At 39.9% G+C, this 23,640-nt stretch overlaps 2 protein-coding genes across 5 annotated transcripts in view; both read left to right on the top strand.

Moving 5' to 3' along the window:
- The first annotated feature begins 43 nt into the window (after window positions 1-43).
- The window catches only part of LOC136427638 (coiled-coil and C2 domain-containing protein 1-like), a 29,617-nt gene continuing 6,020 nt past the window's right edge, over window positions 44-23,640 (top strand). For 3 of the 4 annotated variants that reach the window (XM_066416662.1, XM_066416664.1, XM_066416663.1), the window contains exons 1-21: window positions 44-210; window positions 1,687-1,813; window positions 3,240-3,337; window positions 3,709-3,786; window positions 4,872-4,988; window positions 5,465-5,695; window positions 6,123-6,165; window positions 6,498-6,622; window positions 6,880-6,964; window positions 7,208-7,455; window positions 7,752-7,936; window positions 11,253-11,377; window positions 11,512-11,627; window positions 11,837-11,893; window positions 12,098-12,297; window positions 12,914-13,030; window positions 13,524-13,656; window positions 13,937-13,988; window positions 14,191-14,290; window positions 14,596-14,686; window positions 15,043-15,174. In XM_066416662.1, the coding sequence (XP_066272759.1) occupies window positions 151-210; window positions 1,687-1,813; window positions 3,240-3,337; window positions 3,709-3,786; window positions 4,872-4,988; window positions 5,465-5,695; window positions 6,123-6,165; window positions 6,498-6,622; window positions 6,880-6,964; window positions 7,208-7,455; window positions 7,752-7,936; window positions 11,253-11,377; window positions 11,512-11,627; window positions 11,837-11,893; window positions 12,098-12,297; window positions 12,914-13,030; window positions 13,524-13,656; window positions 13,937-13,988; window positions 14,191-14,290; window positions 14,596-14,686; window positions 15,043-15,174 (2,520 nt within the window). In that variant the 5' untranslated portion in view covers window positions 44-150. Of the gene's footprint in view, window positions 211-1,686; window positions 1,814-3,239; window positions 3,338-3,708; window positions 3,787-4,871; window positions 4,989-5,464; window positions 5,696-6,122; window positions 6,166-6,497; window positions 6,623-6,879; window positions 6,965-7,207; window positions 7,456-7,751; window positions 7,937-11,252; window positions 11,378-11,511; window positions 11,628-11,836; window positions 11,894-12,097; window positions 12,298-12,913; window positions 13,031-13,523; window positions 13,657-13,936; window positions 13,989-14,190; window positions 14,291-14,595; window positions 14,687-15,042; window positions 15,175-16,045; window positions 16,210-23,640 lie in introns of those variants that run through there. The other variant, XM_066416665.1, reaches the window with a different exon arrangement.
- LOC136426416 (A-kinase anchor protein 5-like) lies at window positions 8,325-10,447 on the top strand. Its single transcript, XM_066415081.1, has one exon. The coding sequence runs from the start codon at window positions 8,325-8,327 to the stop codon at window positions 10,212-10,214; it is 1,890 nt and encodes a 629-aa protein (XP_066271178.1). The 3' UTR covers window positions 10,215-10,447.

Below are 23,640 nucleotides of genomic sequence, written 5' to 3'. Positions count from 1 at the left end.
CTGGCAGCTTCCGATGACCTGGCACCCCTCCACACCTCTACAGTGGACTCGCCCAATGTATGACGAAAGGTGAAAACAAAGATGGCTGCCGCATAGTTAGAGAATTCAGACAACACCAAAGAAAACTGTAGTATCTAACCAACTTTCACAATGTTCGGACGGAAAGAGAAGAAAAAGAGCCGGGGTGAAGACAGCGAATTCGCTGCTAATGTAAGTGGCGCCCTAAATGAAGGCAAATATGCATGTTGCCCTTCTTGAAAGCTTAGGAAAGTGACCTGTCGTTTTGTTTTGCCACTCCTCTAGATCTGTCTCCCTAGACAAATACTTCCTGGTTATGCCTGACATATTTCAATAAGGCGAGTTTCTTTAACCTCCTTGGTTTCAGGTGGAGTACAAAAGAGTATATTGACAGAAGACGCATGCGTTCCCTCCTTAGTAGATAGTGTCACTTGTTATATCACTAGGAAACTTCGGAAAGGGATCTATATGAGTGGTTGAGATCGGTGTGTTTGTGAAGATACTAAATGTTTGTGAAGATACTAAATGTGGGTGTGTGAGTGAGTCATTGCCGCGTGATTTGCATGTAATAGTTATATCTGTCCTGTATACTCAAACTGCAACGTTATTGGATCTGACGAAACCGTCTATGACCTTACTATTCAATATCCCGGGAAGTATGAGCTGAGGAATGTACGGATTCAAATCATTTAACATAATTTTCATATTCATTTATTCAAAATTTGAAGCCAGTGACAAAATTTGCGGTATTTTTGTGATGGCCGAGGTCATTTATTACAGGATGTGTTTATTATAGGATAAGTATTTTTGCACCTTTGGCAGTCAGATTCCTGTCAATAAAATTTTATTTGCACTATGGACAGGATGTTTCTGTCTATAGATAATTGGCTCTAATGACAGATGTTCCTGTCGATAAGAATCATTATTGCACTATTGACAGGATGTTCCTTTGATAAAATCATGACTTACACATCAGAGTCATGATGCTATCAAACCTAACCCTAAACTTGAGAATGATCCTGTAAGATTGTGAAAAAATTTTAAGACTTATTCCTGAGCAATGATAATTAGCTAGAATAAGGATAAAGAACAGATGTTAAAAAAGAAGACCCCTCCCACTCTTCCACATGTTAGGTGCACCAGGCGACCACTCTACCCTCTGATCTTATGTAACCCTCTGAATACAATTTTTCTATTGCATGATTCTCTGATTATTGATTCAAAGCTTAGATTCATGAGCTTCCTGACAATAAAACTTTTTTCACTATTTTGATAGGATGTTCCTGTTAATAACCACTCCGAAATGATTAACGTTACGTGTAGAAAAAAACACATAACTGTTGTTCCCTTTACAATCACAAATTGTTGATTCATAATGAAGTGTCTCACACAAAAAATGTCCAGTTGGTTTTGTAGTACTAATAGTCTGTATAACGCACACTCCAGCTGTCCGAGGGTTTGATGTCTCCTCCCCATGGAGGAGCCTCTAGGGGCTGGCCGGTTACGGGCGGCTGCTATAAGCACGATTAAGTCAGGCTAGTTCTGTAAGAAAACTTGATCTAGATATTGTAGCTCAATGACCTGATGTTTATGTACCTGGCATTGTTGACAAATGTAATGACAAGATGTTTGCTGTTGATGTTAATAATAGTTGATGTCTGTTGACAGTTGGGGATGCTTGGACAAGCTCCAGGTCTGGGAGGGATGGATGATGATGATGATGATGACTTGGAGGCTGAACTAGCAGCACTGATGGGAGGTGGGCAGGCACCCACCAGGGCTAAACCAAGGAAAGGTGGGTACCACAGATCTACGAACTTGTATTCAAGTTTCCAAACAGTTGGTGCTACTATATATGTATTATTTGTTTAGAGCATGGGCTTAAGCTAAAGAATTAAAAGAAAACATTGAGAAATCTTCCTTAAGGTTTGTACCGATAACATCTCTACAGACCCAATATCATGTCACACAATTATTCCTCAGAAACAAACCGCATAAAACAAACCGCAATTCAGCCTCTGGCTGCGAGAGTTTTGTTGACAATAAAAACCATTTGATTGATTGATTGATTGATAGAAGGTTTGACGGACAAGAAGAATGAATAAAATGAAGAATAGAGTACAATGTGTGGATGATGATGTCATTGTCAGTGCAGGGATCAAAATTCATTTTTTGTAATAGGTACACTGCATCTGTAATTCTATAGCTAACTTCAAAATTTCGAACAAGTTATACATCAAATAAAGTACAACAGAATGTTATATTGTTTTTTTCAGATATCTAAAAGTTCAAGAATATCTTGTACACTAGTGTGCAATAGTACCTTTACTCTATAGCATACAAAAATATCTATGTGCACTGTCAAAAATTCAAGGTGCAAAGCTCCCAGTGCACCAAGGTGCACATGCACCCAGTATTTCAAGCCCTGCAATGTCATCAGCAGCAGCAGCCTACTCAATGAAGCGCAACATGTACTTGCTTAATTCAAATTCTGCAGCATACACAGCAGTATTTGTACAGTAGATGCCTTTTGCCTCACGATGCAATGAATTTGAACTTGACAGTTGCATCTCAAATATTTATCCTGGGTGCCTCCAGGACCATTAAGTGGGAGTATGTTAGAATAAGAAAGGCAGGGCTTGGGTTGGGATGTTTGTGTAATTCGAAAAAAGAAATAATCTTATAGAGATTTCGTAGTTTTCTGTGCCAGATAACATTATGTAGATATCTGTATTATTTCTGTATTGGGGTGTAAAATATATAGTTAAGTGCATGACTTATTGTTTGTGATAATTGCAGCTTAGCTTTTGACATTGTCCAAATTCTAGAACCCCCAGACAAAGTCTCTCCTGTGTGTGAAGTTTTTCTAACTATGTACCGATAATGATGAGCCTTGAGATGGGCTAGGCCTGTAGTCAGACAGGGCCAGTTTTGGTCTGAGACTCCAGTCAGGACGGTATTGTGTCCGCAAGATACAGTCTTACACTGGATAGCTGAGTCATGGAGGGTTCTGAGACAGAACTGGTTCCAGTTGTAAAAGACACTAACCCAGGTGACCCTACTGTGGAGAGTAAGTTATTTCCTTAAACTAGCAAAATATTCCAGCTGTACAGCAACTAGAAATTAAGATTTGACAGGAAACCTAGAAGATTATCTTGACTATATATTTGTGTATTTACATGTATGTCCCTTGTAATATGCGCCCTGTTCTCTCTCCCCAGCACCAGTGGATATGTCTGTTATTGATCGTATGGCCGCAGAGAGCATGAAGGACGCCAGTGATGATGATGATATAGATGAGAATGACCCGGATCTTCTAGTAAGGAAATTAGAATTACTAGATTATAGGTCACTGTATTTTACTTTATCTATATACATGTACTTTTTGGTGTTATGAGAAGATTTTTGCTGTCAATGCTTTTCGTGAAGATAACTCTCTGGATCAAATTTGAATATATCATGTTGTGTACCGTACTTTGTTTAATTTCATTTTTCATTTATTAGTTTGGCATGAACATGTTGTTACATGTTGAACAGCAAGGGTTGCCCAAATACCAGATGGCTATTTTTAAGGGCTAACTCTCAGAAAAATTCAATCATGTTGTGTACAGTGGTGGAACTTGACATGTGAATTTTGAGATCCATGTTTGTAGAATCTGTTGTGAGGTTTCTCCATGTTGATGTTGACAGGCAGAGCTGCAGGCACTGGAACCTGGTGAGGACACACCCCAACCACAGCCCTCCCCTCAACCTCCAAGAGGTGGACAGGTAATAAGATCAGATAAGCAACAAAATTCTTAAATTCACCCCGACCAATCGAATCACGTGAATCGCATTGAAACTCAGATTCGTATCAGCCATTTTCCGACAAATTCCTTTCTAATAAGTTGCGTTAACGACTAAATCTGACAAAATAAACTAGCCAGTGAGCGTTCCAGAAATGTTTTCAGATTGACAATTTTGGCACTTAGAAAGTGGCACATAGAAAGTGACTGCAATTTAACGTTCGAAAAAAAACAGTTTCTTCTACTTTTCTTTAAACGTTAAATCGCGGTCACTTTCTATTACTTCCAAAGTGCCAAAATTGTCAATCTGAAAACATCTCTGGAACGCTGACACCTTCCAGTATCTCACTGGCTAGTTTATTTTGTCAGATTTAGTCATTAACTCAACTTAGAAAGGAATTTGTCGGGAAATGGCTGATACGAATCTGAGTTTCAATGCGATTCACGTGATTCAATTGGTCGGGGTGAAATTGTAAGGGAAGCAGGGCTGTCTCCAGGACCCGTCCTTCTGCCCCTTAGATGGAAATTTATTTGCTGGGACGGACATAGATTTCGCCCTGTCTCTCCAAAAAAATCTTCATGGCATGAAATTGATGAAAATGTATTTTCCTAAGCTCAGGCCATGCCAATTTATTTTGTTGCTTCTCGGAATAGCCTGCCCTGTTTTTCCCATTTTGAAAAAAAAAAATTGGGTCACTATTCCCATCTCCCAATCGCAACAAATAAAATTGGTGTGGCCTTAAAATGATATTTTTAACAACGCAAGCTAATGACATGGTCTCCCAAACAATGAGTTGGCCAGAAAAAAAATTAAAGTTGGAATGAGCCCTAAAGGAAAGTGAAAGAAAATGCTGAAGGGTTTTTAAATGGTGTAGTTTTATAACGCTACTATGAACTATGAACTGAGGGAGGACTTTTGAAATGTGGCCAGGACTTTTTATGGACTCAGTCTACATATAGTTAGGATATGACCTCCCAAAGAACAAATACTAGATCCATCCTCCTAGCCACATGACAGATGGTAATGCTAGCGTGATGTCTGAACCAAGCTGTTTCCATGTGCATTAGTCATCTGGGCTGCAAGCTCTTCTGGAGGAGAGGAAACAGATGTATGCGGCTGCCAAGGCAAGTGCACAGGCCAAAGGTGATGGGTCAAAGGTCAGGAGATATGACAGGGGGCTCAAGGTAAAAACATGCTTTATGTTTCTCCTGCAAAGTATTTAAGGATCTTCTTGCTTTATTCTTACTGAATCATTGCTTAATGCTGTAATGCTACCCTTTCCAAATTACTTTCAATATATTTTACAATATATACTGAATGTTGCTACAAGATGAGGTGAACTTCCATGCATATGCTGTAAATCACTTAAATATAGTGGCAGGAAATATTATTATAGCGGTTTGGGGAAATGGAGTAGGTCACGGCACTTAATTTCAACGGTGGGAGCAAAATTACTGTGTCAAATATTAGTGATGAAATATTTGCAATGATGAAATTTTAGCGGTTGACTAGTAACCGTTAAATCAGCTAAAATTAAGTTACAGTTAACAAATCAAGAATTACAGTAGCTAAACTCAACATAAGCCTCTACAACTCTGACATAATGTTGCTGAAGATTGTATGATGTAACATTTGTATGATGCTCTCCTCCCCACTCCAGACCATAGAGGGTCAGCTGAAGTCGGCTAGAGCGGGGAAGCCTGTAGCAGAGGATGAGATCCCTCCCCCTGTAGCTGTAGGAGGGGCCACGGTCTCCCCACCCTCTCAACCTGAGCCTGTCCAATCACCCCCACCCATGCAACCAACATCAGCACCCATACAACCTACCACAGCACCCATACAACCTACAACGGCACCCATGCAACCTACAGTTGCACCAGTACAGCCGCAGGTATTGAGCAATAATAACATTTGAGATAGACTACTACACAATATTGTATTAGATAGTTTGGTTAGCCTGATAGAATGTTATCATGTACCAGTGAATGCCATACTTTGTACCTTGCACAATTGTTGTGCAATAAAGTTATTATTATGATTTGTTTAACATAGTGATACACTATATTCTCTTCATTGAAAGCTTTATCAGACAATGCTCACTGTGCAGTGATTGTTAATGACTCACTGTTGAAAGCAGGAAGCTGAAAGTATCTAATGTATTTTCTTGACTAAAGCAGGTCAGTTTTACATTACAAAAGCTAAATGATAGGTATACAATATTACAGGTTGTTCTGTAGCTTATTGAGCTGTTGCAATTATCTAGTTTCAGAGACATGTAGCTGATAATTTGGGCATAATCCTGTGTTCCTGTATTGTAGGTAGCGGAAGCAACGCCACAGGAATCTGTTCCCATGGAAACAGGTATGTTTACAAGTCTTACAACAAGCTCTGTATCTTGACCTGTCCATCATTATCTTTACAATATAATGTAGAGAATATTACCCTTGCGAGCATCAAGTTATGTGTGTATATAATGTGTTCATATTCATTCATACTTGCTTAAGTGAAGTGAGTCATAAGTCTGAAATACTATTTGCCTTGGTTGATAAATTGATGCATACCCTACAATTGTGTTGCAGTAGTACCATGATCCGATAAGCCAGATTGATATGTAACTATTAACTTTGTAGTAGATCTAATGTTTAATTAAAAAGGGCGCTACTAATGAGTTTAATTTTCCTTGTGTTTGACAGATTCAGAAGACAAGAAGAAACTTGCTTTTATTAGAACCAGGAGAGATCAGTACAAGTTAGCAGCCCAGACAGCCAAGAAGGCTGGGGACAAACAGGCCATGATCAAATACTTCAAGACTTCTAAGGTGTGTAAAGACTTTCTTGTGCATCATGTAGACCATACTTGGAGTATTCCAAAAGCCTAGTAGTACCTTTTTGTCAACAATATTCTTCTCCAGAAGAGTTAAACATGTTTGATAACATGCATAGACTGAATAAGACCTTAAATGGGATCACTGCCTATATTGGGACAATGCTTACAGGTAATAAGGTTTAGAAATGTTGAATCAGATCAGATGAACTACAAAAACTGCAGTAAGACATTGTTCTTTGCCAATTTCAGCAATTTGATGCAGTGATCAGTGCAATAGAGAGTGGGCAGCCTGTGGACCTTGCCAACATGCCGCCAGCACCACCCTCAACACAAGGTACATACATCTATGAAAGAGGCATAACATTCACACAGTCATTGCTTAACCTAAACACCGTTCAGTATATGATAGACATAACGAATGTTCTTTAGGCAATATGTTTGGTAGCAAACGAAACTTTTATACAAATGATACTATACACTGAGTTTTGCTTTGGCCTTGTTAGGTAGATTAACTACCTTGATACAAAAGGAATTGTCCTTTTGACTGTCATGTATGGCTTTTGTGTGTCCACTCCAGAGGTGATGGCACAAGCCTCGAAACAGCCAAGCTCTATGCAGCAGGCTTCTGTGCCCCCAGCAGCTGCTCCCCCTAGCACCCAGTCAGCACCTGCAGCTGCACCTGCGGCTTCTACAGGAGTCCCCCCTCCCCCTAAGTCTGTGCTGGAGGCCCTGCAGCAGAGAATGGACAAGTACAAATCTGCTAGTGACCAGGCCAAGGCAGAGGGGAATGGCAGCAAGGCACGGAGGATGGGCAGAATAGCCAAAGTGAGCTTATGGGCATTGTAGAAATGTAGAAGTTTTGTTGTCAAATACTCATTGCAAACTTTGCACTTCAGGAAAGAATAAGGTTATAAATGATCAGGAACTGCCAGTTGGACCCATAAATCGTTACATTGGCCATGTATTTATACAGAGAACATAGAGAGGTTGTGTAAGTTCTTCAAAAGTTCTTTTTCAATCATTTTCTTTGCATTGGTGCTTCATTCAAAGTGGATAAAAGATCATTCTTTCAGCCTTTTCCTTGTATCAATACTTAAGAGCATGTTTTACCATACTTGCAGCAATATCAGGACGCTATAAAGAATCACAAGTCGGGGAAGCCAGTGGACTTCGCCGAGCTGCCCTGCCCGCCAGGCTACCCTCCCATCCCAGGGGTGGGGGCTGCACAGGGCAACGAAGGACCAGACATACCTGGCATTTCTGTTGTACCACCTTCTCAAGCAGCTCAACCTGCAGCTCAGCCAAGGTGGGTCTTCGCCTGTGACTTAAGAGTCTCTCGGTGTTTCTTACATCCAATGTGCTTGAAGGCAGCATGTTTTGGTAGTATATTTCCAGGATCAGGGAAATTTCCTATTCCTAACATAGTTAAGTTGTTTAGATGCTTGTGTGAGTCGTAGATGTTAAATGTTAGGACCTTACTAGTCTCACAGTCTTTTTGTCACTCTTCCCAGTTCGCCATGCTCTAGATAAATATCTGTCTGTCATTATATCTATCATGTAGAAGGTGCTGTTAGTTGTTCTGCCATTGCCTAACTCTATTTTTACCAGGGACTTCCATAGACTTCCGTTCTGATATGCTGTTATAATTATAGTATATTTTGTGACTGTCTTATGTTGGAAATGTCAGGCTTGATATGTGGGAAGTGAAGGAAAATGATGGGATGGAGACATTGGGGAGTGATGCAGAAGAAAAGCTTGCAGCTATACCGGAGGAAGTTTTTCCTGAGGTTGAGCTAGCTGACATGCAAAGAGGAGACATGATAGATACAGAAGCCGAGAAAGTTGCATCAAGAGCTGTTCAAGTCTCAGCGAATGACTTTGCATTGTCACCTGCTCCTGAAGTGAAAACTGGCACTGCCATGAGTGAGGCACCGTATGCTGAAGAGAAAAGGACAGAGACACCTGTCACTGAGATAAAAGAAGAACCAGTGGAGAAGATAGAGGGAACACCCAATTTTAAGGCAAAGGAAATGTCTGCCCCTGGTGTAAAGGAGGCATCAATAACTGAAGTCAAAGAGGCATCTGTCACTGACTTTAAAGAGTCACCTGTCACCGAAGTCAAAGAGGCACCTGTCACTGATGTAATAGAGGCACCTGTCACCGAAGTCAAAGAGGCACCTGTCACTGATGTCAAAGAAGCACTTGCCCCTAAAGTCAAGGAGGCACCTGCCATTGAAGTTGCAGAAGAAGCACTTGGCATTGAAGTCAAAGAGGCACCTAGGCCTGTCACCGAGGCCAAAGAGACACCTGTCACTGAAGTCAAAGAGACACCTGCCATTGAAGTCAAAGAGGCACCTACCATTGACGTCAAAGAGACACCTGCCATTGAAGTCAAAGAGTTGCCTGTATCCAAAATCAAAGAGGCACCTGTCATTGAAGTCAAAGAGGCACCTGTCACTAAAATAAAAGAAGCACTTGCCCCTGAAGTCAAGGAGGCACCTGCCATTGAAATTGCAGAAGAAGCACTTGGCATTGGAGTCAAAGAGGCACCTGTCACTGAAGTTAAAGAGGTACCTGCCATTGAAGTCAAAGAGACACCTACCATTGAAGTCAAAGAGGCACCTATTGCTGAAGTCAAAGAGACACCTGCCATTGAAGTCAAAGAGGCACCTGTCACTAAAGTAAAAGAAGCACCTACCATTGAAGTCAAAGAGGCACCTGTCCCGGAAGTGAAAGAGGCACCTGTAATCAAAGTCAAAGAGGTACCTATCACTGAGGCACCTGTTCTTGGTAAGACACCTGTGGCAAAGGTTAAAGAAGTTCCTGTCCTTGAGGTGGAAAAAACACATGTGGCTGAGCTCAAAGATATTCCTGTCCCTGAGGTGGAAAAAACACCTGTGGCTGAGCTAAAAGAAACTCTTATCCCTGAGGCACCTGTTCCTGTGTTCAAAGAGACCCCTATTGCTGAGATTAAAAAGACACCTGTTACTGAGGGTACTGAGACACCTGGCACTGAAATTCCTGACTCACCTGTCACCAGGCTAAAAGAGGCACCCATCACCAAGATCCCTGTGCCTGTGATAAAAAAAGCACCTGTGAATGAGACACCAATTGAGAGGAAAGAGGCTTCAGTCCCTGATATGAAAGAAGCAGCTGGTGCTAAATTTACAGATACACCTGCCACCAAGGTAAAGGAGGTTCCTGCCACTAAAATTCCTGTCCCTGTCACTAGGACAAAAGAGGAACTGGTCACTGGGGTGAAAAAGGCATCTGTCCCTGAAGAGACACCTACAACAGACATTACAGAAACACCTGTAGATGTGGTGAAACAAGCTACTGTGCCTGAAGAGCATGGGACAATTGGGACTTCTAAAACTGAGGTGGGTACACAAACAGAGGAAGCCGAGAAGACAAAGACGCCAACAACTCCTAAGAAAGTCACATTTGAGGCAGACATGAAACAGCCATCTCCAGCAGTAGATAGCGAGGTAAAGGAAGCACCAAGCCCACAAGCCACACAGCATATGCCTTTGGTTAATGGAGACACAACAGAACATCAAGAAGCAGTGACAGGAGTGGGGTAATCTGCCTCTCCAGCAACTAGTCGGTTCTGATTTCTCCAATTGTCTTTTTTCTGGGGTCAATGTTTTTGTGGTTATTCTTCTGCTCCATTCTGTGTTGATAGTGTTTCCATACAGGACGCTGGTGATAGGGGGAATGAAAGTGTCCCATCTGACAAGCTTGTTGGGTAAAGTCTTCCCTCACAGAATAGCCAGTCTTTTGAGTCCATTGATTTTCTGTTTTGGTCCCTTTTCTTTTCATTTATGGCTCTGTTTTTTTGGTGATGTATACTTTTGTAGATGTCTGTTCATGGTTTCCCCAGTGTGTGATCAACTGCACATGTAGAATACAGCATGTGCACTTTCACACATGGTCCATGTATTTACAGTGCTGATCTAGAGTTAGGAGGAAGCAGTGATGAGGTCATAACTTTACCTGGCATAAGTCCTGACCCTGTCCCAAGTGGCAGTTCTCCTGATGATGACAGGTGTGGAACTGAGATGTCAGAACACCTGGTGTGGTCCTGTATGATATAACAGTGTGGCTACATTGTTATAGGTGGTCATTGGTTGTCAGCTTTCTAATGCTTTTTACAGCTTTTTGCTGTTTTTCTTTCCTGACATCTGCAGCTTGATAGTGTGTGCTTGACCCAACTGTTACGCAGTTTCCTCAAATTGTTTTCAGCTTCTATCTCTGTATAAGACCCTGGGTAGCAAGTTGTAGCTGCAATGCTTTGGAATAGGGTCCTGAATGATACATGTACTTGTATACTCGAGTGTAAGTTACCGGTATATGTTCTCATGAGCATTGTTGCTACTTTTTCTTTTCACTGACTCACAGCCATTAAGTATACATTCTAAAGCATTTCTAAACTGCCAATTATCACAAATACTATATTGCATTGGTCAGGATGACTTTCTCCAGTACAAATGTGTTTGCAAATAACATTTTCTGTGTAAGTAAGCATTTCTTGACTGGTCACTTTATGTAATTACTTTATATAGTTGTTTCATTTCTGTGAGCAGTCAGTCATAACTCAAACACAAACGTTCTACTTTCAGTGGTGCTGCAGGTCAAAGGTCAAGGTCAAAGTCACCACAGCCTCCTGGGAGGTCAAGATCTAGGTCACCACAGCCTCCAGCTAAACAGCCAGTAAAGAAATCACCCAGTGGAGTAAAATCAAGAGGTAACTTGGGATTACATATTGTAAACAGTGTTTGGTGATTTATTTATGATAATGGCCGTACATATGCCTACTTATTACCATGATTAAAGCCTCGAGCGGAACAGTGTTCAACTAGAACAATTTTTTTTCTTCAGCTCAACAACAGTTAGAGTTCCTCCAGGAGAGACAGAAACAGTTCAAGTTGGCAGCCCTGAAAGCGAAGAACGAGGGAGACATGGAACATGCCAAAATGCTGCTGAGACAAGCCAAGGTATCTTCCTTCTGTATCTTCACTGAAAATCTTATGATTAGATTGTTTTGGATGTACAAGTAAGAGACGTACATGTATGTGCGACTGTTTATATTGTGTTGTCTATATTCTGGTGTCATAGATGGTGGGTTCAATGGACAACATTGCCTGTCCATTGAAAAAAAAATACAAGGTTGTGTCGCTAAAACTATTCTGTTTGCCTTTTGCAGGGCTTTGATCCCATGATTGAGGCTGCTCAGGGTGGCCTTCCTGTGGACTTGACTAAGGTGAGAAATACACAGTGTAAGAGCTTGTCACACTGACTGAACGGTCACACTTTGACTTAGACTTAGTGTATGTGACACTTTACATCAAGTAAGCGATACGTAATTCAGCCTTGCTGTGGCTGGGATGTATTGACAAATAAATCATTCATCATCATATTTTCATGCATCAAGTACTCATTGCCATTTCAATTTTCCTACATGTAGATCCCATCCCTGCCCTCTGACCCTCTGGATGACGATATGAGTGAGTTCCTGGATTCAGCAGAAGAGGCGGACCCGTCTAAGATCGGAGACTCTGAGGAGATGTATGCACGACTTGCGCACACCCTTAAGAAACAGATCGAGACCTGCAAGTCCAGCTCAGAACAGTACACCCACCTGGGAGACCTTCAGGAGGCCACAAAGTAAGAAGGGACACTTTGTTGTTGTTGTTGTTCACCTAGTAGTGTCCAGTGGCACATAGGTCAGCAAGTTTCCTTACTGTTTCTGTAGCAGGGTATAATTCTAGAGGGAGGGGTTGCTAGCTCTTTCTCATTAATGTGCTCAAGGCATTTCCTCGAACACGGGATCCCCATTTTACATCCCATCCTAAATACTGGTACAGTCCCTACCGAGATGCCCTTCCCTGGATTTAAACCGGAGTGTCTGTCTCACAGTTACCAACTACATGTAATTAGAACCAGGCTGCTACCAGTTGAGCTAGGGGACACTTTGACTGCCATCTAAAGGCATTTGGGTATTTAGGACTTAAGTCATGCAGCAATACCAACAGAACACCTATACCCTGTATCTGTACAGATTTAGATATATGTGGGTGGCTGTTGTTTTTCGATACGCAAATCACTGATCATAATGGAAGAATAAAAGATGAGTAAGTTTCTTGTTATGTATGTACATGATTGCATATCAATTTGCCATAATTGCCCTTTTTCTTGCACACGTTGCAGTTTCTTTATGAAAATTGAAACATTAAAATTCAGCATGTATCAGTATTACTATTGTCCATTTTTTTCCCTTCAGGCTGGAGAGGATGGGCCAGGCCTCCAGACAGGACCTGGACACTGTGAAGAATGCCCACAACCACGGCGACCCCCCACCCAGGTTCCACTACGAGACCAGGACCTTCAGACTTGTCAAGTAGGCAAACCTCTGCAGTAACTGATTTTGTAGCTTGATGAGAATATAGTAAGTAACAAACCAAGTTGACCAGACAGAAAATCAAGCTGCACTGGTATATTTACATTATAGCACCTTGACTTGGCCATGAAGCTATGGATTTGAAACTTTTTCTACCTTGTCTCACATTTCACATCTATATCAATATCATCTAAAGCCCCTATCTCACTGGACCCATGACACATTGGTGACCTAGCTGCGACCAAGCGATTTGACAGCGCACTCAACGAATTTTATCGATAAAAAACAAATCTTTTTAAGCTTTGTGTGTTTTGTTGTATATTGGGAATACTTCTACGTTTTCCATGATATTCCCATTATAAAGTCAAGGGTAACACGAATCCAATTTAGGATGCAGCAAGGTCACTAACGTGTTGCGCGTCCAGTGAGATAGGGGCTTAAGTACATTGTGTCCTCATCATTTACACCAGCCCTGGTCCATTGTTATCTACAGGATTAACACGGAGCTGCTTGACAGTGACCTTGAAGTGTCCGTGATCAAGGGTGTGGGCTACCCTCTGCCTTCAGGAATCTCTGAACCCAAGGACCTGTACACCTACGTCAAGTTTGAGTTGCCTTACCCCCATGTAAGTCAATTTCTCAATTGACAGATTAGTATACTGTACTGGAACTGTAGTTATGTACCAGGAGATGCCATACTTTATACCTTGTACAATTGTTGTGCAATAAAGTTATATTGAATGAAAAGAACATTCGTTTTTTTATGAGGATAAAACTCTATCATATTTTTAATTATTTCTGAAAGTTGGCAGGAGGATGTGGTGAGCTCATGAGAGTATCAAGATGTTTGTTGCAGACAGGACATGACAAGCTTTTGTTGAGTGAATATTCTTTTTTTATCAACAGGATAAACCACAAGAAAGCTCTACATCTACAGTTAAGGGAGATGCTAATCCAGGTATCCTTTGCTTTATACATGTATTTTCTTAAATTCAGTCTAATAAGTATCTTTTGGAATTCCTATTGACAATGCTTTCATCAACCAAACCAAGGCCATATCAACCAAACCACACTTAATTATATCTCTATAGGCCTTGCTTATTTAGTAAAAGTACACCACATGTTAAAAATGATAATTTGATGATGATGATTGTTTGCAGAGTACAAGCACACAGAGAAGTTCAGGATAGACAGGAAGGCCAGGTCCTGGCTGGGGACTGTCAAGAGAAAGGCCGTCAAGTTTGAGGTCTTTTACGAAAGGTGTGTATAATCATGTACATGTAGTCGGTGCATTTATTTGATATTCTCTGTACTGATGCATATCTATCATAGATATATTTTTAGATTTCTTGTCGATTGTTGTCCTTGGTATTAAGTCATCACTTTGCCCTTACCAACTGTTTTAGTAAGTACTTTATATAATCTGGGCTCTAGGGTGTCATGGTGAGTTTGTTGAAACTCAAGTAGTGTTTCTGTGAAGGAGGGCATGTGTATAAATGTATGCCACCATCAAAACAGGAGATGTTTGTCTATTGGTCTTCAATCCTTTTATCTTTCACTCTCAGGGGGTTCCTGAGGAGTGACAAATCCATGGGAGAAGCACAGCTCAAGTTGGAAAATCTGGAGAACAAGGCAGAAGTTCATGAAATCATAGATGTAAGTATACATCTTTCTAGTCTGTATATCACTCTTTACCTCTCCTTAGCATGTACTATTGTATAAATGCACTGTATGATTTGTATGTATGTATTTATGTATTTACTGATTCAGAATAAAATAAAATAGAAAATACATCTTTCTAGAACTTGGTACCTACAGGTATTGTCAATCAATTCATAAACTTGTAACTCAGTATAGTAATAGTACTCATCATCATCCATCAGTCCACTGGGTCTGGTTTAAAAGTTGCACCAATTGCTTCTGTCTGTCCCTATGGCTCCCATGCACTTTGTGTATCAAATTTCTGTTCACTTAATGTCCGTCTTAAAATGACTACTTCTCCCATATTCCAGTTAAAGGATGGGCGTAAGACGTGCGGAGGTAAGCTGGAGGTGAAGGTGAGACAGAGGGAACCCCTGACAGGGAAACAGGTGCAGCACGTACAGGAGAAGTGGCTGGTCATCGACTCGGTCAAACACAGACAGGTGAGAACATCCTATGGTGCTAGGTCTTGTTTACTGTTTATTTGATCTCCATTAGGCCACACCAATTTAATTTCTTGGTTAATTGATTTAAAAAAAATAATTTTAGCACGAGGACATCATTAAAACAGAAGGCTGGGGTGAAAACTTGCACCTGACCCTGTTCACTCCCTGAAACTGTGTGCACCAAAGTACAAACTTTCCTCTGAGATTCTGTTTTCATATTGATTTTCCAATTTAGCATTTTTTTTTAAACTCCGTTAACCAAGAAATTAAATTGGTGTGGCCTTAGTGAGTACATGATAGATGCTTCAGTAATCTTTCTGGAGTCGTAATCATAACATTCAAACACATTACATTACTAAACCTACCACATGCATCCACACTTACAATAACACTTAGTAAATTTAAAGCACTTGCAACAACATTGATAAGTTCTGTACAAGTGGTCTCAGTTGATTGTACATACAGCCCTATTTGGTAAACTACTTAATAAGCCCTAACAAAAGGAATGTGTTGGTGTTTTGTTCTATGATATAAGACCTAAAATTTACTCTCCCCATGTCCTGCGGAACTAGTTTTTCCTCTTTGTCTGTTTGGTGTATTGGTGTAAAAAATACATATGGACAAACATACAGAAACAGGTACATGTACGTACGTACCATCTAAAAAATTACTTAAATTATTCTAAGCTTATTATAATGTAAATGACACGTCAGTTTTCATGACAAGGTTTCAAAAACTTCAGGATCATAATGTATAACACGTCATCAGCATCAAGTTATGTTTTCTTTTCCCCCTTTCCTTCTCTCTCTCTCATTCCCTGTGTCACTACCCCCTTCTTTATTCCTCTTTTCTCCATTCTCCCCATCAGTATGTCCCAAAACATGACAGTCCACAGAAGGCACAACCCAAACCTGAGGAAGCCGGATACTGTGTGATATGCTGAAGTTATGATTAAGGATGTGTACCTTAACGTAACATCAGGTGCAGGTATAGAGAACGGACCTGTACCTGTAGCTGAACAAATTGTCAAAGTAACATGTGCTCTTCAATAATGACAGAAACATTAAATTCACTGATAATAAATGCACTGTTGACAACTTGACGAATGTTTATCTGAAGAGAACAGAAGTAGCTATAGGTGGCACCACATAATTTTCTTCTTTAGCAGTGCTAGATGTTCGACTTAAGTCACAAATGAGTATATATACTTACTTAATACTAAATAATAGTGTAAATCTAATAACACCAGTCACCTGAAATTTAGAAAGTCACTTTCCAAATTTCAAGGCAGTCAGGTTGAAATCCCAATTTTTCAACTTCTTTATTCCTTGATGTACATCAAAGTTTTACATACCATTGGAAAGATCATGTTATCTTGAGTATCAGGTTCATTTTTTAGGGTCACAACGTACAAATTTATCGAGATATTTGACTTTGAAAATTGCTTATCCCGCAGTGTTCAGAATGAAAACTCGGGAATATTTGTGTTCCTGTCGGTATTGCGCAGTGTCCCCGCCGGTAACTTCAAGTGTTCCCGCCGGTAACTTCAAGTGTCCCCGCCGGGTTCACGGGTCACCCTGAATGCAAATGCCATACAATCAGCACCATGAGAATGACTGAATTAATCAGAATTCACACCTGGTTAGCTTGTGTAATTAGCACTTTTATGACAAATTCATGAAATTAGAACTGCAACTGGCAGATACCGCCGGGTTGAACAGCAGGGCCGTCGGAACGAAATTAAACCCGTCTGACACCAAATGCATTTTCTTGATATTTTGGAGGGTCTTCTCTTCACATACTTAAGTTACTTGAATAATCACAATCGCATGGCATTGCTACAAGGAGAGGATCTGCTCCATTTTGACATGAACAAAATTATCTGAGTTTGGAAGGATAGCACAGCCTTGTGTACCAAAGAATTTTACCAGGTCTCTTTTAACTTTAAAGGTCAATTGTCATAAAATTCAGCTTTTCGGATGGTCTGGGTGAATTTTTTCTGTCCCGACAAGCAAAAATCTGTCCCGGGACAGAGAGACAGCTCCTGAAGTCAGCCCTGAACTAGTCCAATGAATGTCATGTGTTGTTTTTCAACTACAGAAGGCTGGTAATTAACCACTGGCTTCCCAGCAGGGCAGCTGATGACAATTTACACACAGTTTGTCACTTCACCATATTTCTGTGCATTCTTGCTGTTTATATTTTCTGTATAACATGACTGCTCAGTGCTCACAATTGTGAAAGATAATTTGAGTTTCTTCAAAGACAATTGCATCGAAAATGAGTCTTGGAGACCAAGGAGGTTCTAACCTCTTTGTGGATAACCAAGTATGGTACTGGAAAACCATAACCAAGTTATTCATTCCACAGGGGTCCAATATATATCTCCTAAAACAATTTGAATGTTTTGAACTACCTATCCAAGATCTCCATGAATTTTACTTATTAGGTTACATACGATCTTCTTGCTTTCATACCGATCAAACCGTGTGTCTTTTCTGGCCAAAACACAATTACTCAAAACAACTGAATAGATTTTAAAAATCATAAGACGTTTGAAACTTTCAGACCTTATGCTTATCCAAGGTCCTTTAAACATATATGCTTTTGATATTAGTCCATTAGCGATCACAGACCAAGGAGGTTATGCACAGACCAAATATCAACCAATCATCCCACAGGGGCTGCCTAATAATAAACTAAGAATATTGAATTGAACCAAGGAGGTCTATATAACCTCCTTGATTGAACTGTGCTTCAGACAGTTTACATAAACAGTGCACATGCTAACCTACAAAATAGACTACTCAATATAGTAGTTCAAGATTTATATCCAAATCTCATGTTTCGAGCCATGTTGGTGACATACTTATCATTTTTGGTTTACATTGTACTTCAAGGTGTTATAAAGCTGAGGAGAGATGCCTTTAGGTCACTTTTGTAGTGCGGGAACTGGAATGAGATTCAGAGTAAATCTCCAAATTTATCCACTTGTAGAGTTTGAATTTACTTTGATATACATATGAAGTTGTAACAATCATAGCATATGAACCGAACCATCAGGCAAACTAGAGTTTGTTCTAGGTAATATTTTGGTAACAGGTCTAAATCCTGGAACTTAGGGGGTAGAGCTCACTTTCAAAGCAAGAAGTATCCTCATTTAGGAAATTCAAGTAATTATTCACTTCTTTGTTATGCGGCTTCATAACTAGGTCAGCTTTTGTTCTGGACAAGCAGTGATGCTGTCAAATTATCAAGTTGATTCAGAAGTAATTATCACACAGGGTGTATACTGTGAGTGTCAAAAGGATTAATTTACCAAAAAATCTTGAGCTAATGTGTTGGCCTTGCCTTGGGTCATGGGATGGGAGCCTGGAAATCCTTGGGCTGATCAGAATACTGAAAAAAGAAATTTTCTACCCTACAACTGCTTGATTGAAGATCATGTTAGCCTTGGCCCCCAGGTCTTGGTATTACTATTAGTCAGTGTGTAAGCAAAGAGGTTTAAACTTTATTGGTGTAAGCTGAGGTCTGATATTTAACTACAGAAACCTGAAAATTCACTTCTGGGATCCAGGCAACATTTCACTGTGAATGAAAAAAAAAATTATTCGAAAACATTGTAAGACAAAAGATTGCTGCCCTATACCCCCTAACAAATTGGTTCATGTGCATCCCCTATCATCCCTACAGCTCACTAGTGTCTGAGCAAGTCTGAAGGACCATTTTAAATTTTTAGACTGGTCATATTGGAACTTCAAGCAGAAATTTAAGGCAATGTACTGGCCAGCCAGCCAACCTCTCACTTCACAAAGCTGGCTTGGTACATTTATACTATATGTACAGCATGACTACCAGGTCAGACCAACCAGTGATTCTTAAAAGCACTTGGCTCCATTTATTGGGAGATTTTGCAGTGGTTAATTTGTGAACAATTGAACGCTCCAAGCCAGATTCAAATTCCAAGCTGCATCTTGACTCGAGGTGATCTTAGACAGTTTATTGTTCTTTTGTGTGATTGTAAGAGGGTGTGTTCAAGGAGGTTAAATATACGTATATTTAACCTCCTTGGTGTGTTGAAGCCTTTAGTGAGTCCTCAGGCCATATATTGTTTTTTTTTTTTCATTTCCTAAAGTTTGTTTGACCAAGGAGGTTTTTGGTTTGACATACATGTACCAAGGGGGTTTTATACCTCCTTGCATGTACCCAGGGTCAGACTCTACAGATCAGCTCCCTTCCAGCAAAGAGATAATATTTTTCTATACAGAAGCAAGGACATTATATAATGTCCTTGACAGAAGTAATGATGTACTTGTACCTTTGATCTTGCTTCCCCATTACGACTGGGTAGCACACATGCCCTTGAGGCAAACTTTAAAAATCGTGGCTACTCCTATAGCCACCGGACAGAAACCTCTGCTTTTTTCAACACCTACTTGTACTGCATCCATGGTAGCTGAGGAAATTCTATCTTTCCATGTACCAATTGTCTTTGGCTCTATGCAAATCAGGGTAATTCACACCTTGACATTAATTGGGTTATTCACAGCCAATACAGACATCCCTGAAAGAACAAATTGAATTCTCACAATCCCTCCTGTGCTTGATTTCCTAAGAATACCTTCCTTCCAAGAGCGCTGGCATTTACTTTTAAAATTAGCTGGTATACCTGGAGGTGTTTTCTTTGGAGCACAGTGCTCCCATCAAACTTAACTGCCTAAATCATGGACTGATAGGCTGAACTGTCAATTAAAAAAAAAAAGTCAGTATTTTTAACTTCAACAGGGCCTCTGCTTTTACCAAGGAGGTTTTATATAATATATAGAACCTCCTTGCTTTTCACATCCTACCCAAGAGGTACCCATCTTTCAACAAGGATGGCACATTTAGTGCTTTTTCACTTGTGTGAATTTGTTTCAGTATCAAATTAATTTCTTATGTTGCAAGTTTGATTAACACATTTGTCAACAGTTAACTTCTTTAAGACATATTTTTCAACAGTTGACAATAGTCATGCCTGGCCATGGCTGCAGGTACAAGATTCAAGTCAGATTCTGTTAAATAAAGCAGTTGGCTATAATATAAGAGATGGTGTGATTTGTCCTACTTCCCCAATCCTAAAATCCCACATGATTCTTGTTTACCTATCAATGTATAAAAATTCTTTCCATGTACCAATTGTCTTTTGGCTCTATGCAAATCAGGGTGATTCACACCTTGACATTAATTGGGATATTCACAGCCAATACAGACATCCCTGAAAGAACAAAAAATTCTCACAATCCCTCCTGTGGTTGATTTCTTAAGGATTCCTTCCTTCCAAGCATTTACTTTTAAAATTAGCTGGAATAACAATTAGCTGGCACAAACTAAAGCATAAGCCAACCCTACAGCTTTCGATGCTCAACAGAATGATCGAACCGGTAGAGCAGGCGAAACTGCTAGGGATTGAAATGGACCAGCAGTTAATGGGGGGTCTACACCTGGACAAAGTTAAATCCAAAATGACAAGCGCTTTGGCAGCACTAGCAAGATCTTGTGACTACCTCACGAGCGACACGTTAAAAACAGTCGCACAATCACTTGTCCTAAGTCACATGGATTACTGCTCTTGCCTCTTGTCAGCTAGTTCTCAATCTCACTTGAATAAACTACAGATTCTACAAAACAAGGCAGCTAGACTTGTCCTAAATGCAAAGTAATTGACTCCAACATAGATGACATGCACAGGAGGTTGAATTGGCCCAAAGTTAATGTAAGACTATACACAAGCACTCTCTCTATGTTTCACAAACTTCAGGCGGCCCCAAAACCAGAAGCTATCTATAAAAGGTTACAGAGAATTGACAATACACATCAACACAATATCCGTCTTGCACAAGGAGGGGGTTTCAAACTGCCAAAACCCAGAACCACCTCAGCTACCAGAACCTTTCTGTACAGATGTATTAAATCATATATCACCTTTCCACAACACATAAAAACATCCACACCTTCACTGTTCAAAACATTCCTCAAAGAAAGACTGATTACACTAAAGTACACAAATAAGCCATTACAACACTGGTGGTAGCTCGGAATGTATGAACATATGTATTTCAAGTTGACCTCTGACCCCTCACGCTCTTTTTATTGCATCACATTTGATTTTGTTTGTTACTGTCTGTCAATTGTGGATGTCATGTATCACATTTGATTTTGGTCATGACTGTCTATCATTTGTATATGTTTTCTTCTTGTATTTTGATTTTAATGTATCAATGTGAATGGACTCTAGGAAGAATAGTGTAAGATTGTGGTAATTGAACACTAATGGAGATCCCAATAAAACAAACAAACTGAGAGAGTAGATTTTACAGCATTATTTTAGAGAAAGCACCAGGTATTTAATAGTGTATAGTCAGACCAAGGAGGTCCTAGTGGTCAGACTGTAACATTTTCCCTCTGTTGTATGCATAAAGTCACAGCCCACACAATGGAAGACAAAGCAGAAAACAAGGTCATTGTACACTCCTTGTGCTAGTGTAGAAAACAAAGGTCTATCCATGCTGTATAATGTGTCTGGTGTCCATAGGATTGCTTGATGATTTCAGGATAGAAACTATTCACATCCAAGTAAAGTTTGTTGTCTAAAATCTAGGTTAGTTTGTTTGTGACACAAGTACCAACAATGATTTTGTGCAAGCTGTGCCTGGTATAACTTAACACTTATTGAACTTTTAAACAGTTGGGCTGCTTCAGGATGAGAAGAGGTGGCCATTTTCAGAATGCTTATACTGACTGTTTCAAAGTTAACAGAGGGATGTGAATTGTGCTATCCTGGCTTTTAATGTTATGTTGGATAGCGGGGAGGATAGCGAACCCGGCGGGTTCAGTTTTTGTCCCGCTGTATACATTTGGCTGAATTCACGCCTTTCTCACCTCTCAGACCTGAATTTTTCTTCCCTGGGGCTTGTCCAAACCCGTCGGGTTCCATAGTTTTTGCCATTTTTTCCCGGGGGGGAAGAACAGTAGGCCGGCGGGGAGAAGCATTCTTCCTTGCGGGGAGAAGCATTCTTCCTTGCGGGGCTGTAGTTTCACACCTCGGGATGACCAAAAAAGAAAGCGGGGTGCTTCAATTTCCCGCAGTTTTCTTGCATTTATCATCAATGATATCATAAGTTGTGAACATTGCAGAATAATGATTTTCATATCACTATACTCAGTAGACTAAGAGCTACGCACTGATGTCTTACTTGAAGGTAGAACATCAACTTTGCTTGAATTTCCAAAAGGCTAGTGTCTGTCTAAATCTCAAGTGACTGGTGTTTAATAGATATACTTTAGGTACAGTACTGATTCATCAATGATCCGGTATTTTTTTACCTATACCGCATCCTTAGCTGAAGTCACGTGAAGAACAAATAGCTCGTTATATGCTTGGTGCTTTAAAACTTACATGTACTGAGTGTTACTGAGTATTAATGTTGTTAGTATGAAATTCTATATCAGAATAGGCTTTTCAATCAAGTTCAGTGTGTGCAGTTGTCAACAATTGTTTGAGCAGTGGACAAAGAGTGACTGCAATATCAGCCATTAATGCAAGATGTTAGATTTTCATATTTTGTTCATGGCAGTTCCCATAATTATTTGTTATTGGAGTTATGTTAAGCCAGGTCTTCTATTAAGTTTTCCTTAATTTTCTAGGTTTACTTTACTCAACCAAAGATGTATGTGTGTGCTGAAAATTTAGATATCATCATACTTAGGACAAGGGATTTTTAGAATGAATTCAATAAACAGTTTGAAGAATTTCACTGACCAAGTAGGCTTAAAGGCACCCAGAGCATTTTATGAGGCTTGAAAATTGGAAATATTCTAGTTGCTGTAATCTTTATGAAATTGACATTTAATGCCACTGTTTACCACATTTGCATGCAGATTTCTTATTAAAAGTGCTCAAAATAGGCACAAAGATAAGCTACATGGTGATCTTTTAGTTTCACGCGCCTAGTGTAAATAGACCGATACCATAGCCCCGCCTACCTCCTTTAAAACATAGAAATGCAAAATTAAAACATTAAAATGCAAATATTATGACGGACATGCAGTCACTCTCTCATTGGTTGAACCGCTAATTGTAATGAACAGTCAGGATCAGTCTATTAGGGCTTGGATTTTCTATCAGTTCTCACCACACAACGACATCATACATTTGCTCCTTTAATGTCGATATATAATGGTATAGTGTTATTGAAACTTACTATGTGTAAGAATGACTAGAAATTGGAGTTTTTTTATTCAAGTTTCAAGCCTCATAAAATGCTCTGGATGCTTTTAAAAGTGTGCAGGGACAAAGATAATCTTCATCGTCATCAAAGACCATCATCATTGTCAAACCCAACTCTTCTGTGTATGTCTCATTTATACTCTCTCTCTTTCTTACTTTCACGTATCTGTTTGAAGTAAGGTGCTTGACATTGA

This window comes from Branchiostoma lanceolatum, chromosome 2 (genome assembly GCF_035083965.1).
Source record: "Branchiostoma lanceolatum isolate klBraLanc5 chromosome 2, klBraLanc5.hap2, whole genome shotgun sequence".
Lineage (NCBI taxonomy): Eukaryota > Metazoa > Chordata > Leptocardii > Amphioxiformes > Branchiostomatidae > Branchiostoma > Branchiostoma lanceolatum.
This window is presented reverse-complemented; position numbering and strand designations above follow the sequence as displayed.